This window comes from Metopolophium dirhodum, chromosome 2, assembly GCF_019925205.1.
Source record: "Metopolophium dirhodum isolate CAU chromosome 2, ASM1992520v1, whole genome shotgun sequence".
In the NCBI taxonomy this organism is placed as follows: Eukaryota; Metazoa; Arthropoda; class Insecta; order Hemiptera; family Aphididae; genus Metopolophium; species Metopolophium dirhodum.
Window position 1 is genome coordinate 43,263,479 of NC_083561.1, and position 17,651 is coordinate 43,281,129.

The 17,651-nt window shown below is 32.3% G+C and overlaps 1 protein-coding gene and 1 pseudogene across 1 annotated transcript; one reads left to right on the forward strand and one right to left on the reverse strand.

The window, feature by feature from the left end:
* Nucleotides 1–283: 283 nt before the first annotated feature.
* Nucleotides 284–1,171, forward strand: LOC132939246 (trimethylguanosine synthase-like). The gene is made up of 4 exons (XM_061006323.1): nt 284–401; nt 461–592; nt 680–984; nt 1,044–1,171. The coding sequence occupies exons 1-4, from the start codon at nt 350–352 to the stop codon at nt 1,143–1,145; spliced, it is 591 nt and encodes a 196-aa protein (XP_060862306.1). The 5' UTR covers nt 284–349; the 3' UTR covers nt 1,146–1,171.
* Nucleotides 1,172–1,977: 806 nt separating this feature from the next.
* On the reverse strand, nt 1,978–2,727 carry LOC132939247 (holocytochrome c-type synthase-like; annotated as a pseudogene).
* Between the last annotated feature and the right edge of the window lie 14,924 nt (nt 2,728–17,651).

Here is a 17,651-nt window from a genome sequence, read left to right on the forward strand (position 1 = left end):
TTAGAACTTTCAGCAAGTTTATTTTTTTATAAATAATCTTTGTGTATTGAGTTAACTTTTTACCATGCAAGATTAATATGTATAAAATTATGCTCTGTTGTCTATATTATATTGAATGAAATTCTATAGCTTCTTGAAAAGTATTATATTATAGTATATTATTAAAATTAATTATGGAAAAAAGATGGTGTACAAGTACAAAGTTAAATAAATTTAGTTATTTATATGTATATTTTAGAATCATCATCAAAATTCAATAATTAAAAAGACTTACTCAAATCAATTGAATTGCCGAAAAAACACCAATAATCTTCATCAAGATAAACAGTTGCCTATTAAATACTGGTTAATGAGGCACTTGTTATTTACAAATTTTGATCGCGGTATTCTTTTGGACACAGGTAATTCAACTATTTTCTGTTTAAATCTTATGTTTTTAAACATTGTTTTATATTTACAGAGAGCTTCTATTCGGTCTGTCCGGAGGTATTAAGTTATCATATAGCAAAGCGTTGTAAAAATAACATAGTGTTGGATCCTTTTTGTGGAGCTGGTGGTAATATTATACAGCTAGCAAAAACATGCAAACGAGGTATTATTTTTACAATGTTACATAATATTTAACTTAAAAATTAAAATATATTAAAATAAAGATTTAAAAAAAACTATTTTTGTTTAGTTATAGCATGTGATATTGATCCAGATAAGATAAGATTAGCACGGCATAATGCTGAGATATATGGTGTTGCTCATAAAATTGATTTTGTAGTTGGTGACTTTTTTCAAATTTACCCAAAGTTAAAAGCAGATGTAGTATTTATGTCACCGCCATGGGGTGGACCAGGATATTCAATTGAAAAAAGCTACAGTTTAACGTCTATGTGTGACAATTATTTCGGGGGAGGTTTTGGTATTTTTGATATTGTTAAAACTATTGCGCCTAATATTGCATTTCATATGCCGAAAACCACAAATATATTAGAAGTAAGGCACATGATGTATGGTGTTAAATATAATCTAACCTTTATACTATAATTTTTCAGTGTATGTGGTTGGCAAATGATTTTGGTAAAGTGGAAATTCAGCAGAATATTATTAATGGAAGACTGAATTCAATCACAGCATTCTATGGAGACTTTCACTAAAGTATCTATGGAGACTTTCACTCAAGTAACTGACAGTTGTCAGCGAATTTTGAAAATATTCTTTGCAGTTTTTGATTATTTATATTTGATTATTAGAATAAAGTTATTTCCAAATTATTTCATTATTTTAACGAGTATTTTATTGTAACAAATTAATATAATTGTGCAACCATCATATATTTATTGATATATTATAAATATATAAAATGTATACACTGCTAATACAACAAAATTTTATGTTAAAAAACTATAGAAAATTAAAAATTATACCAGAGGTTGACATAATTTATACCAATTTTTGATTTTTAGTAACTAAATGTATTATTTTGATTGTCTCGTCAAAATAATAAAATAAAATAGATTTGGGTTACAAAATAAATGTTCCTATTCCAACTATTTTATTTTATTAAATATTAAAAAAAAAAAAATTTCAACTGAAAAGTAGTGTATTGTGAGAAGATGAATTTATATAATATAAATATTTTAATATATTTTTTAACTCATTGATATAAAATAAAATCATACATATTAAAACAATACAATTGCTGAAATTTAAAACTAAGTTTTATAGTTTATTGACTATTACATAAAACAAAGTTAACTCTGCGTATGTATACATTTCATTAAAAATATTTAATCAATAAAATCATTGAATTGAAAAAATAATATAATAACAAAATACCTAAAAATAATGTATTTGTAGTGCTAAAAAATACTATACTTACTAGTTTAGTTTTTATCTTGGTATCTTTTAAGGATTGAAATAGTTAACTTTTAATCAAGGAACCTACTATACACTATACAATAAAAAAAAAAAATGAATAATTTATATTCACACATTATCATTGCTTCTTAATTGTTATATTTTATTTGCAATATTTCTTTCCATTTCAGCTTCTTATCGCCATCTCCAATAAGCTGCCTAAAATTGAAATGTTCAAGTTAAATTATAAAGTTTTTTTTTAAATTTTGATTAAAAATATATTTACTTTTGAACAATCCCACACGCACCAAATGAATCTAAGGCTGGCCTTACATCCAAAACAGCCAGTTGATATTTATTTGGTGAATTATCTGTACTGTAATAATCAATAACATATCGTACTTCTTTACCACAACGGTCTACTATCCAATCATGTCTATCAAAAGGTAGTTCATATCCCATCCAATTTCGTATTTTTGCTCTTGGAGAAAAATGTTTAGCTTTACCACCAACGCTTTTCAACTTTGGATTCATACGTTCACTTGCGTGGAAAGCTTCCCATTTAAGTACCTCTCGCCAAGCAAGCTCATTGTTGATGTTGTGTATTTTAATTTTAACATCCATATCTTTTGGTGATAAATCATCGTCTTTCCGACGCCACCCTTTTCGTAACATTGCATTCCAAAACATCTAAACGATTTTCAAACAGTTTTTAGTAAAAAATATTGTATTATATAATTTTATTATTCGTTTTACTTGAGCTGACGGATACACCCAAAAGTCACACTCTCCTTCTGACTTAGGTATAGTAGATACTTCTCGTTCTGTTGGTAATAGAAATGGTTGATCCGGTGCTGGTTTTTGATTTGGAGGTGGCATCTATGAGTATAATACATAAATTATATAAAGATTTCATAATTGATTTTAAGTTATTAGGTATGATGAATGGTGAAGGTTAGATTAAGTACTGACAACCACTGTCGGACTGGCTCGAAAAGACCCAGTCCGCGATTTAGAAAAAAAGGCCTCCAACAGGCAAAAAAAGGCGAATGTTTTTTTTAGCCCAGAAAAAAGGTCGCTTCGCTCGCAATCCAATAATCATGTACATGGACAATTTTTTTTTCAATACATTGCCATCTTGCATAATATTTATCATACAGCCATATAGGCACAAATAACTAAATACGTACCTAACTAAAATTCAATCATTTGATATATTAACTGGTTTAACTAGAATTTATATTGAGCATATTCTCAAAAGTTATGACATTTTCTGCAGGTCCTAAGTAAATTGGTGACAAGATACCCATCAAACTGTTTTTATTATCAGACAGGGGAAATCCCATCTATCCAGACATCTAACCACCAAATTATGCCACTCGGGGGTAGCCCTATACTGGCTACACCACCTGTGACATCAAACATTATAAAGAAAAACACCGATTCGAATTGTGTCATATTGTGCACGAGTACAATAATTATCCAAAATATGCCTAAATAATTCAGTGATAATGCGAATACCAAGTCATACGCATAAGCTCGTATGAATTTAATATAATATTATTTAATAGTCACAACAATTTTACACTATTTAAAATCAATGATACATACCTATAACATATTTGTATATAGACAACTATTAAATTTATAGAATGATAATGATAATGTCATTATTTTAATAATTATTGAAAACTTCTCAAGATTGTAAACAAAAATGTTTCCTGATTTGAAAAAAAAAATTTATTTCATATTTCTATTTACTTTAAACGAATAATAATAATATTAATAGGTACGAAATCAAGGGCCAAGTCCGCAATTACGGACTAGCGGTCCGGACCAGTCACTCTGCTGACAACTGACAAGTATCCACAACTGAGAGTACAATTGATGTAATAGTTTTTAATAGCTAACAAAAAGAACAAATAGCGATTAAAAATAATTTCCTATATACTATCTAAGCTGAAAATAACGTCTATAGACAAATAGTAGATGAACGAAAAATTTAACTATAAATAGATATATTTACTATAAGCCAGGCAGTCTGTTTTGTATTTTTATAAATAAAAGTTATTCTCTCTCTCAAACAAAACTAAAATTAAGTCATTTTAATATTATAGACAAATAAGTACCAGGCAAAGTAGATTATTGAGCAATATGTACATTTAGGCAATTATAATACAGTCCGATTTTAATGGATATGTCAAAATTATATATTTGTCGGGCTATAAAGAATCAAGGCTGGGCATTAATGAGTTAAAAAGTTAATTTAATTTTAACTTTTTAACTTAACTTGTTACTTTTGGCTTTTCATTAACTTTTAACTGTTAACTTACTAAATTTCTTTCTTAATTAGCGTGAAATTAACGAGTTAATTTTACATTTTAAGAAGTGAGTTAAGTTAATTTATTTTGTTTTTAATTTTATAATTTTTCACTATTTCAGTCTATTTCGTTTTCATGTCAAAAAATATGTATCTTAAATTGTTTAAAGTTAAAAATGTATATCATTCAAATCTAACTTATATGGAAATACTGTAAGAAGTATTAACACTATATCCTATAATTGAGTTTTGGGTTGGAAAAAAATTAAGTACGCTAGCGTAACCGAGTGGCCGAGCGGTCTAAGGCGTCGGTTGCGACGCAGCCGGAGCCGGTTCGATTCCTTGGTCACGGGCGGCATTTTTCTTCGGGCAAGTCATGGTGTCCGGAGAGTAAGTGCCGCCATCCCCCACCCGGGCATGGCAGATACCTATGGGTGCCCAATCAAAAATTCTGTCAAACCCAAACACTCACGTGTAAAAACCCACCACTTCAAAACCCTACCACCACCACAATACAACCCTACTAACCAGCTAATGACCATAGATGCCGGGCTTAAGAATCAATAAAAAAAAAATATATATTAACTATTTATGTATATTATATATTATGTTTTTGTGGAATATTAATTTAGATATATTTTAATATTAATAATATTGATTTCATTGTTAATATATTTATCATAATTTATTATAGATAATATTAATTTGTATTTAATTGTTTGTTTTATTTGAATCCATTATTATCAATATTATGTCGTATATTGCAGACAGTCGTCAAAATAATATTATTTTATATATATGTAATATAGGTGGGAATATTTCAAATTGTAAATTATTGACATAGGTCAGGCCAGTGAAGCAATAATGTGCTGAGGCGACAATAATATTTTCTATATAACACCGCCGTACGCGCAGGCACGGCCCCCGTTGTCGCTGAGTGATTCGGCGAGGACGTAGCTACGACGTGCGTGTGAAACGCCGATCGTAGTACGGGCTAGGCGATCTGAATTTGCTAAGTGTTTTATTTATGTTTGTTTTAAATACAATAAAAGTGTTTCCGACCTGAAAACCCGAGTTAAACATTATTTTAGTCATTCTTACGTTCTTACCTTTTATAGGAACAGCGCCGGGATATACGTACTATGTGTCAATGAAGTTTTATTAAACTGAATAGTGCCAAGGTATATGTAATCTTTGAGTCATTTCAACTAGGTAGGAACGAAATAAGAATTGACAAGCGCCTACCATCGTACCTCAACGAGTTAACAGTGCCATTCTAATTAACTTTAGAGAGTGTCATTAACTAGAGAATACGAGGGTAAGGCGATAGTTGGTTTACCGCGTATTGTCTAATACGGGTGATACCACAGAGTGGCGCCCAACGGGGTTCTTATTCACGGGCGGAGACATTTTTTTTTTGTGCGTGTGCCCTGGCACCTCAACCTTGGCACGTTTAATTTTTCGAAGTGTTTATGTACGAGAAGTACAACAGTTTTTACGTGTGGTCTGGGAAAAATTCCCTTGGCACACCAATTTTTTGTACAAGTGAAGTACGACAATTGTGTACGTTTCGGGTAGTAAAACCCGGAGCAAGTTTAGTGTTTTTACCTGTTAAAGTAAAATATACTTTTTGTGTGTGTTTTGGGGTGCAGTAGTAACCCAGAACGCAATTTTGTGCGTGTGTATACCGAGTGAGTAACACATACGCGTTCGATAAATTTTTCTTACGGAAAAAGTAACGCTTGTACCTCGTGAGTACACCAATATATTTTTTTTTTTGTTTTTTTTTTGTACAAGTGAAGTGCGACTAATTGTACATTTCTGGTATTGTAACCGGGAGCAAATTTTTAGTGCTTTACAAGTTAAAATAACAGTTATAAGAGTTTTGGGTACAGTAGAAACCCAGAACGCAATTGTGTGCGTGTATACCGATTAACTAACAAACAAATACGCGTTCGATTTTTGTCTTACCGACAAGACAACGTTTGTGCCGCGTGAGTACAATTTTGCTAACCGTGCGTCTACACATATACGCCAAGGTGAGCAACGTTTTGTAATATACTTAAATATTAATATTAGGATTGTAGATTAGTTTTTTTTTTAATAATTTAAATAATTTATTAGTTTAATTTTCGTTCGCTCTTCAAAATTGTAGATTAGTTTACTTCAAAAAAAAAAAAAAAAAGAAAAATAGATTTTAATTTTAATTCTTAAATTATTCAAAAATTAAGTAGTTATTGTTAAGTATAAATATATTAATAAAAATCAACTTCTTTCACTACAAAATAACAACGCAAATAAATTAATAATTCAGGCAGACAAAATTTTAAGACACTAGTAATACCTTATATCAAAATAATAAAAAAAAAACAAAAATCCAAAACACAAATGGAAAAAATGATAATTAAACCAGATAGTTTTTCCGGACAAGGAGACATCAAAATATTTCTTAGACAGTACGAAAAAGCAGCACAAATAAACAATTGGGACGACAATGAAAAAATGAAATTCTTATCAATATTTCTGAAAGATACTGCCAACAAATTTTTACAAAACTTGGAAAACAAAGAAAGAAACTGGTCATGGGAAAATCTAAAAAGTGAGTTCATAAACGAATTTCAACCAATAGGATACTATATAATACTGAAAGACAAATTAGAAAATAGAAAACAAAACGACTTAGAGTCAATTTCTAGTTTTGTTACAGAAATAGAATATTTATGTAGTCAAGTAGACAAGGATATGAAAGAGGAAGATATTTGTGTTTACATACTAAAAGGTATAAAGGAACCTATATTACACGCAATTTCACTTCATGACAACAGTAACTTAAAAAAGTTAAAAGAAAATTTAAAAAAATATGAACTTATGCAATTTAGAATTAATTCAAGAAGCTCAGGACTTAGCGAATACACAGAAATTTTGAACAAACAAGTAATGCAATTAAATACCGAAACAAAAGACAGCAACCAAGAAATTCAACGTTTAAATACAAAATTAGAAGGAATAGACAGTTATTACAAAAACAAAATTGTTCAACTATGTACCGAAATGAACAATTTAAAAAAATACGACAAGACAGTAAATTTTGAAGATAGATCACGCAACAGAGACAAAAGTCCATATCCACACAAATCAGATTACAAAGGCAGGAACAATTATAGGGAAAAAGGTCCTTATCCCGATAGGTACAACGACTATAAGTTCAGAGACAATAGTAAAGATAGAAATAATAACCATAAATACAGAGATAACAGCAGAGAAATTAGCAATAATAGAGATAGGTCTTATTCAAGGGAAAGGAAAAACTCCTACGACAGGTCCAGAGACACAAGCAGAAATAGATATAACAATAGAAATCGTGGAGATGACGCAAATAGAAAACAGCACAGTAGGGACAACAGCAGAGAAAGATACTCAACACCGGAAAAATTTAATGGAAGAGAAAACATAATATGCTACAAATGCAATGAAAAAGGACACTATGCAAACGATTGCAATTTTTCAAAAAAACGAATAGCACCCGAGCTAAGAGAAAAATCGGAATATCTACCTCAGGGAACAAATAATATTAATTTAAAAATCGACACCTCTAAATTTAACAGAGATAAGAAAATTGAAAAAAATAATTATATTCATTTTGTAGAAAATTGGTACAAATCAAAAAATTCAAATAAACTAATAACTAATGAAGTAAACGACGATGACGAAAAAGCTATAGAAAACATCGTAACAATAAGTAGTTTGAACCCACTAAACGAATTTCAAAAATTCCTACTCAGCAATAACGATAGAACCGACTTCCTATGCGATTACAGTGAACAGACGGTAAATATTTTATCATTACGAAATGATATCGCAATCGGCCATTGCACAAGTCAATGCCTTACTATGTCGAAGGGGATCGCATTACAATTTAGAAATAAATTTAACAACGTTCAAAATTTAATAGACCAAAGAAAAAAAATAACCGAAATTGCTTATTTGAAAAACGGAAGACAATGGGTTCTATATCTAATAACAAAAAATGAATATTACGACAAACCAGCATACACTAACATTTTTAGAACACTAGCTAACACTAGGAAATTTTGTATTGAGAATAATATTACTACTTTAGCTTTACCCAAAATCTGCACTGGACGAGACAAAAAGGATTGGAAAGTTATTTCTACTATGATTAAGTTTATTTTTCAAGACACGCAAATAAAAATTTTAATATGCCTACTACCAAACAATGACGATGAAAAACAAAATAAATATTTTAAAAACAATGGTTCACAAACTAGTAATATAATCACGTTAGGGAAAAATTTCAATAACACAATCAACGATAAATTAAAAAATGAAATCTCACAAATCGCGGGTTCATTCATAAAAACGGAAAATGTACCCGGAGACGGTGACTGTGGTGCCCACGCACTACGAATATGCCTTAAACAACATGGTATATATAGAAAGACAGTAGAATTATTAAATATGCTCGGCATTCCTAATTGCAAATCTGGCTACTATCTTAAAGATGACGATCTAGCGTTTATCTGTGACCAATTCAATTTTAACTTATATTTAATACACGAAAATTCCGAATATACAAATGCCATAATTTACTGGAAATTAAATAGGAAAAACATAGGGATATTCAATAAAAATTGCCATTGGACACCAGGAATCATAACGGAAACATATAATCCTCGTCAATTCAATAACATAACAATAAACACAGTTTTTCCCAACTTTAATACTATAGAAGAAAATGTAGACCATTTCTTACACGAATGTTTCGATCGCTTAAAATTATCCCAACAAAACACTATAGAGAAAAATAAAACCAACAATAATTTTAAAACAGACAAATCCACAATATGGTACTCAAAATTTTGTCAAGACTGCGAATATTTGTCCACATCCAAGGACATACTAGACGACCAAGATGACAGAGAACAGTATTGGAGCGAGGGTGGAAACGTTATGTTTTGCGAAATATGCGGAAACTACATAAGGGAATATCGGAACCGGCCTATACAAGAAGACGAGAAAGCCATAGAAACCAAAAACCTGCTAATTCAACACAAAAATGAAATCAAAATCAACAATCAAAATATAAGCGTAGATTCAGATACTGAACGAAAACAAAGAGTGTTATCCATAAAAATAAAATTAGACGGCAACGAACAAAATGCAATTATAGACACAGGCTCAAATATATCATGTATAGATTATTCCCTAATAAAAAATAAACAAGTCACTAAACCCAAAGAACAAATAACTATAACAGGCGCTGGCAACAACGAACTGATACAAATAGGAACAACAGAATTAATAATTACAATCAACGCACGCCAATATCAAATCAAAGTATACGTCGTTGAAGGACTAAATTGTAAATTACTATTAGGAAACGATTTTAATATTAGATACAACCTAATAGTCGATTTTAAAAATAAAAACATACAAATCGATAATAATTCTATAAAAATGGACGAAATATGGTACGAACATAATGTAAATCACAACTTAAACATTTATACAACTGAAAGCATCACAAGTGCAACCAACATTAATAAAAATAAAACTAAAATTATATCTAACGAAAATATTACCATAGCTCCAAAGACTAGGTCAAAATTAAAAGTGTCCACAAAAATGCAAGACAAGCAAATACAATATATAATAAAACCAACTGAGCGCCTACAAAATAATAAAAAAATAACTTTAGAAACTACATTATTAAATAATGATGACGAAGTCATATTATACAATTTCTCCAATACCTATAGTAATATACCAAGAAACATGGTTATAGCAATTGCCACTGAATTAAATACGATTAAACGCGATAAATACGAAATAAAAAATATTAATTCAGACAATAAAATTATTAATAAAGAAAAAATAATAGTAACAAAAATAACAGAAGTAACGGATAAACAAGGTACAATAATACAAATACCTAACGAACTTAGCTATGAACAACGTATAAAGATACAAACACTAATAAACAAATTCAAGCGTTTATTCACCTCAGACCCTTTAGACTTAGGATGCGCACAAGTAGAACCATGTGAAATTAAATTTAAAACAGACAAATCGACATTTCAACCACCGTAATTAATTAAAGAAATCCGGGAAGGTTTCGAAAATCTTATAAATTTTATCAAGTCCCTTGAATAATTTTTCTGAATATTACTTTAAACAAAAACACAAGATTTAATATAACTGTACAAATTTAACTTTCCTCAATATTTTATAACATGTAATACCTTTTACCTACCACTCAACAAGCCACCGTCGGAGACCAGCAGACCGCTCCGGCCGCCAACGTTCTTTCATTCGATTTCTACGGATTCATCATCAACCATCATTCTCCATTACGTCCCGGACATGCAAATTGCAACACTGTCCACGACGAAAAATTTTCACGCAACCACACTAACCTCGTGTTTGGTATCATCTTTTAACCGTTTTCACGACACTGGATTTTCATTTCGGTTGTTGTGTACGACTATATGATGAGGACACCGCCATGGGCCACCGATGGCCGAAAGGTCAATCCACTGTACACAGTGTACACTACCACTTTAAGTCAACTTCTCGAGCCGGCTGTCACCCACGTTAAGGTTACATAATATATATATATATATGTTTGCATTATATAATGATTTTAAATCAACGAACAAATTTAATTTAACTACCTTAAAAATTTAATATTTCTACCTTTAATATTCCTCCAGAATTTTATATATAATACCCTTTTAAGAACAAATATGTAATTTAGCACCAGATTAGTAAAATCAATAGCAAGACATTAGCAGATTTTATACTAACTAAACTATTGTAATATTATAATAAAACAAATTACATTTAAGGAAAAATAATAAAATATTAAAAACATGTTACAAAAGTAAAAAAAACAAAAGAATAGAATGTATTTTCAGCATAATCAAAAATTCACGAGTCAACGAGTAGCAAAAATCTTCTGAGACAAAGGGCGAATATAATATTTTCAAAGTAGACAATAAGCATTAAACCAAAAATTATAGAAACAACAGCAAATAAAATTGTTCCATACGAAGACACGAAAAAGACACAGTCCAAACAGAAATTTGAAAAGCAGAAATATAGATATAAGAATAAAAATTACAAATCAAATTCGACAAAACGAAAATAAGCAAGATAATATTCAAATACTTACCTTATGAAATACAAGAAGAGAAGAAGAATTAACTTTCAAAGAATGAAATACCATAGAAAAACAACGAAAATTTATTGCTATTTGTCGAAATAAAAATATTATACTTCAAACTGTGAACAATCTCTAAGAAAACATTTTTCCACAAAAGGACCAATCAATACATTTTTATAACCTTATATTCATATTTATTTTTTTTTTTTTAGGCACGCATTATATAATTAATTATTAAATAGTAAGATTAAATTAACATTTAAGCATAATTTTATAGTCAACGACGCGAATAGGCCGAGACAGTAACCTAGTAATTATATAAGTTTAGTATTTAATTTTGTAATAAGACATTTTTATGTAGCAATAGCATTAAAAAATGAGGGCATTTTTTCCAAAAAACAACGGGGACTGTCGTATATTGCAGACAGTCGTCAAAATAATATTATTTTATATATATGTAATATAGGTGGGAATATTTCAAATTGTAAATTATTGACATAGGTCAGGCCAGTGAAGCAATAATGTGCTGAGGCGACAATAATATTTTCTATATAACACCGCCGTACGCGCAGGCACGGCCCCCGTTGTCGCTGAGTGATTCGGCGAGGACGTAGCTACGACGTGCGTGTGAAACGCCGATCGTAGTACGGGCTAGGCGATCTGAATTTGCTAAGTGTTTTATTTATGTTTGTTTTAAATACAATAAAAGTGTTTCCGACCTGAAAACCCGAGTTAAACATTATTTTAGTCATTCTTACGTTCTTACCTTTTATAGGAACAGCGCCGGGATATACGTACTATGTGTCAATGAAGTTTTATTAAACTGAATAGTGCCAAGGTATATGTAATCTTTGAGTCATTTCAACTAGGTAGGAACGAAATAAGAATTGACAAGCGCCTACCATCGTACCTCAACGAGTTAACAGTGCCATTCTAATTAACTTTAGAGAGTGTCATTAACTAGAGAATACGAGGGTAAGGCGATAGTTGGTTTACCGCGTATTGTCTAATACGGGTGATACCACAATTATATAGGTATTGTTGTAAGCCCAGTTGAATCCGTGCTTACAGAGTTCGCGGTTTGCCGTTTGTCTGGGTTTAGCCAACTAGTACTTTCGAACTGAGACGTACATTACAACGTTGGTTAGGTTTCACTTAAATAAATTTACACACTTTTTAAAAAAATTATAATAATTATAATATTTATTATAGCCTAGTAGATTATTTTTTAAAATTTTAAATGTTTTGAACAAAGACTCATTCATTTGAAAAGGTTGTAATAACTTTCTAAAAATATTTAAATTTTAACAAGTACTTATTCAAAAATTCCCGTAAACGATGGATGACTTTGCAATCAAAATGTTTCTAAAAACCAGATTTACATAGCAGCCATTTTGAATTTTTATTTTTGGTATTTAAAATAAAAATAAATAAATTTATAAATCACAATTTTCATACTAGGCAGGTATACATTTTTTAGAACTACTAAAATTCAAATATGATTAAAAGTTTTTAATTTGTTTTTTAAATATTGTGTAGGTACAATTAGAATTTAAATAATTATACTGGGTTGTGCATTTTAAATTATTATATTTTTATCATTACCTATAATTTAATAGGTACGATAGTATATTATATTATTTTTTCATAGATTTTTGTTTGAAATGTCTTGGGTATTAAATTTTTTTTTTTTTTTTTTAATATTTATTAGAATATAAACAATCTATACAAGTAAGTACAATAAGCTTATGTGCTAAGAGAAAACATGGCATGAAAAATTGAGTAAGAAGCCGCCCACTGACGACACTTAGCATGAATTATTTATATATATGTTTTGTTTTTTTTTTTAATTTTTTTTTTTTTTTTGCAATATGTTGAGATTAAAATGAATATATACATGTAATGAACATACTATATTTTAAATTTATAATTGTATTAGGTCACGACACCATTTCCTTTTTAGCCTGCGCCTTGGATTCCCTGGGAGGGTTAGAGAGGAGAGGTTTTTAATAAGAGGATTTTGGTGAGATAGAAGTCGTGTACGGAAGCGCAAGTAAAATGATTGAGCTTCTTCATTGATGGTTTTTAAGTGAAAATCATTATGCAATGTTAGGTTAGAAACGTATGGTGGTGCATTGGACAGACGACGGAGAGCTAGATTTTGGAACACTTGGATTTTATTGGTATTGGATTTTTTTGCTGAGCCCCAGAGCTGTATACCATAAGTCCAAATAGGTTTTAGGAGGGTCTTGTAAATTAGAAGTTTGACTTTCATATTTGTTTTATTATTTCTCGTTATCAGAGGATTTAGGATGCGCATACGGGCGTTGAGAGTCATTCTTTTGGTTCGTATATGATTTTTCCATGTTAGACGTTTATCAAGATGGAGTCCCAGGTATTTTATTGTGTCCGATGTGGGAATTGGGATGTTATTTAATGTAACAGTTGGACAAATACCCTTCTTGAGAGTAAATGTAGTGTGACTTGATTTGTTTTGGTTTATTTTGATACGCCATTTGTCGTACCAGTTAGACATTAGGTTGAGGTGGAGTTGCAGGTTTGATGAGGCAGCTACCGGGTTTTCACTAATTGATAAGATTACTTTATCGTCAGCATAATCAGCCACCATGGTTTGGGGCGTGGTGGGTTGATCGGCGACATATATGTTGAATAGAGTTGGAGATAGGATGCCCCCTTGTGGGACTCCAGCATTAATTTTGGTTATTTCTGAGTATGCAGAGCGATAATGTACTTGAAAGTGACGATCGGTTAAGTAAGATTTGATTAGAAGAAAGAGCGGGTGGGGAAGAAAACTTTTGAGTTTGTACAGTAATCCGTCATGCCAGACCCTGTCAAACGCTTGAGATACATCAAGAAAGACAGAGGTACAGTAAAGTTTTTTTTCCAGCGAGAAAGATATTGCATCGACAATCCTATGCGCTTGATGAATGGTACTATGTGAGGGTCTGAATCCAAACTGAGTGTTTGGAAGAATATTGTTTCTGACAATATATGGAGTCATTCGTTTGAGGATAAGTCTTTCAAAAATTTTCGATAAGAAGGGCAAGAGACTTATAGGCCTGTATGAGAATGGGTCGTCCAAGGGTTTATCAGGTTTAGGAAATTATATAATTTTTGAGAATTTCCAAAGAATCGGAAAGTAGGAGAGTCTTAGGCATGCATTAAATATATATGTTACCAGTACTATTGCTTTTTTGGGGAGGCATCTAGATACTTCTGCCGTTAATAGGTCGAAACCTGGCGATTTTTTTAAGGAGTATTTTAGGATAGCCTGTTTGATTTCGTTGGGCGTGAAATGTTTTTCAAGATGATTAGAAGTTGAGGGAAGGTCTAAACCAGCCTTTACCTCATCAGCAAATTGGGGTATGAATATGTTATGATGTGGCTGGAAGGTTTCCTGAAGGTGTGCTTTAAGAACTTCGGCTTTATCGGTATCAGAAGAAGCAAGTGTATGGTCAGGTTTATTTAAAGGGGTAAAAGGAGTTTTAAAACTAAGTAACTTCTTGGTTTCTTTCCATAAGCTACCGTCAGAATATGAAAGATAGGTTAGTTTTTGTTCTAGTGTATCCGCTTTGTTTTTAGCTAGGGTTTTTTTTAGGGAGTTAGCTAACTTATTATAAGCGCTTTTGTGTGACGGCAGACGCGTGCGTTGATAAACTGCTCTGGCTCTACGTTTTTCCACAATTAGTGAGCGTATTTGTTCAGGAAGGGGAGTCTGCTTCTGGATTGCGTGCTTAGAGGTGGTTAAGGTATTGGATAATGAGGCTGAGGCTGCTGAGTGGATAAGTTTGGATAAGTTATTGATTGCTTCATCAATATCGTGCTCGGACTTTAACTTAATTGAAAGATCAACTTTTTGGGCAATTATGTTATGAAATGTATAACGATTGGTTGATGGTGAGAAAAGAGAGTGACTAACTGGATTTGTTTGAGGAGTCGCATCGACATTTAGTATTACAGATGAGTGATCCGAGTTTAAGTCTAAAATGTTGTTTACAGCACAGTATAAATTACTTGGAGTTTTTGAAACAAATATGTCCAGAATATCAGGTTTTTTCCTGCGCGATGTTGGCCAGTATGTTGGATCAGGTGGTGCAAGTATTTGAAATTTTTTAATATTGGTAAAATTATGAAAAAGGTTGCCGCGTGGGTTAGTAACTCGGCAGCCCCAGCTTTGGTGCTTAGCATTAAAGTCACCACCCGCAATAAAGTTGTTAGGAAATGTGTCAAAATATTCGGTGAGATTAGTGTCTGTTATAAGGTGCTTGGGAGGGCTGTAAACTGCTGCAATAACAACAGGAATATTATTAAGTGTGATTGAGATGGCACAGGATTGGATATGATTTTGAGAGAAGTTGGTAAGAGGATAGAATTTTATGTTAGTTTTAATAAGTATAGCTGCCCCACCATGTGCTGTGCCGTCAGGGTGGTTAGATTTTAGTAGGTAATAACCTGGAATAGAAATGTGAGAATATTTGGTAAAATGAGTTTCTGATATTAAGGCGATATCTATGCGCTTGTCAAAGAGTACTGTCTGGAGTTCATTAACATGATTTTTAGGCCGTTAGCATTAAACAGTAAAATAGATAATGAGTTATTAGTGTAGGAATTAATCATTGTTTTTGTTTAGGAGTGAAGTGATAACTTGTGTCAGGAGAGCAATTAATGGGTTGATAAGAGATTTTAGTTCACCTACAAAGGAGGACATGAGTTGAGTTAGGTCGGAGGGAGCAGAAGGTTCAGGTGATTGACTAGCTGTGGCCTGTGCATAAGTTTTTGTGGGATTAGATTCATTCTTTTCCGCAAGAGTAGCGAGTGGGTGGCTTTCTTTTACATTATAAGGTTTAACATTTGGTTTAATAGTATCATGTAAAAATTTACTTTTATTGGTCGGCGTTTTTCGGCGTTGGAGTTCCTTGTAGACGCTGCAACCACGGTAGTTGGCTGGATGATCTCCGGAACATAATACACATTTGGCAGGGGAGTCAGGCGACTTAGTGCATTCGGAAGATGGATGATGCGCGCTGCATCTGACGCAGTGTGCTGAATAACCACAATACGCCCGGGTATGGCCGTAATCTTGGCAATTTTGACATTGGCTAATTAACTTAGGCTTGTATGGTTCTTCAACCTTAATTTTTGTGTGCATAAGGGAAGATAATTGGTAGATTTGATTAGAGTGTTCGGTAGGTTCTAAATCGACGAAAAACAACGGGAGAGGGTGCTTGCTGGTCTTGTGTAGGACATTCGTGACTTGTCTGACTTCGAAGAGGCGCGCCTCGAGTTCAGATTTTATTAGTTCAACTGGCGTAGTAGGGTGGAGATTGCGGACGACAATCCTCGTGGGTTTGTCCTCGGCGAGTTGGTATGTGTGGTATTTAGCGTTATGTTCTTTTAAATAATGTATTAGAAGTCTATGAGATTCGGGATTGGCGGTCTGTATTTTTAAGCGGTCTGTGGTGGCTTTGCAATTGAAGTTATCAACTCCTATCAACTCAATTAAAGTTGTGCAGAAGCCAGGAAAGTCATTTATTCCTTTCATAAAGATCGGGGGAGGTGGTTTGGCACGGGGTGGGGTGTCGAGATCTTCAATTATCATGCTTGCGTCAAAAACCGGGCCTGTAGGTTCGGTGACCTTAAGTGGTTCGTAGCGATTTCGGGTTGAGAAAGAGAGTTTTTTGGTTTGTGGCTGAGAAGTTTTATTAGAAGTGGAGGTGGAAGAGGTAGATGATGAACTTGAAAGGTTTCTTTTACCTTTCTGAGTAGTCCAGTTTCCATTTTCAGGGCGGTTAGTGATGTTGTGTTGGGTGCTGTGACCTGGGTTGTTCATCTCCGAGTTTTGTGTTTCTGATTGTTTATACGTATTTGCCTTGGGTTTGGATTGTAATTTAGTGTTGGTGTTTTGTTTGGTTTTTGTTATCGGCATAATATTAATGAGCGAGCGGCGGTGGGTGGTTGTGATTATAAATGTAGCAAGACCGCCTGACGGCGGTCGGCAGATAAGATAACCGCAATGAAGCAGTTACGTAACACAACGGCTTACGTGTAACAACTATAGTGCGTTTTCGCACTTGATCAATATTATACGCACTGCCTAACAGGCAGTTGAGCATGGAAAGTTTAATAAAAAAAAACAAAGTTATTATATTAACGGAAGTTAACACTGTTAGTATAAGTAAAACGCAACTAAGCATTGAAACTAGCGTTCACTAATTAGGTAATTAGGAAGAGCGGGAGCGCGAGATACGTGCGTATCAGTCGGCTGCCACCGCGGAA

Bases quoted from the DNA above. Each gene is read 5' to 3' on its own strand.
- LOC132939246 (XM_061006323.1), top strand. From the start codon at position 350: ATGAGGCACTTGTTATTTACAAATTTTGATCGCGGTATTCTTTTGGAC. The intron at 402-460 runs GTAATTCAACTA...TTATATTTACAG, and splicing joins CGGTATTCTTTTGGACACAG to AGAGCTTCTATTCGGTCTGT. The intron at 593-679 runs GTATTATTTTTA...ATTTTTGTTTAG, and splicing joins AGCAAAAACATGCAAACGAG to TTATAGCATGTGATATTGAT.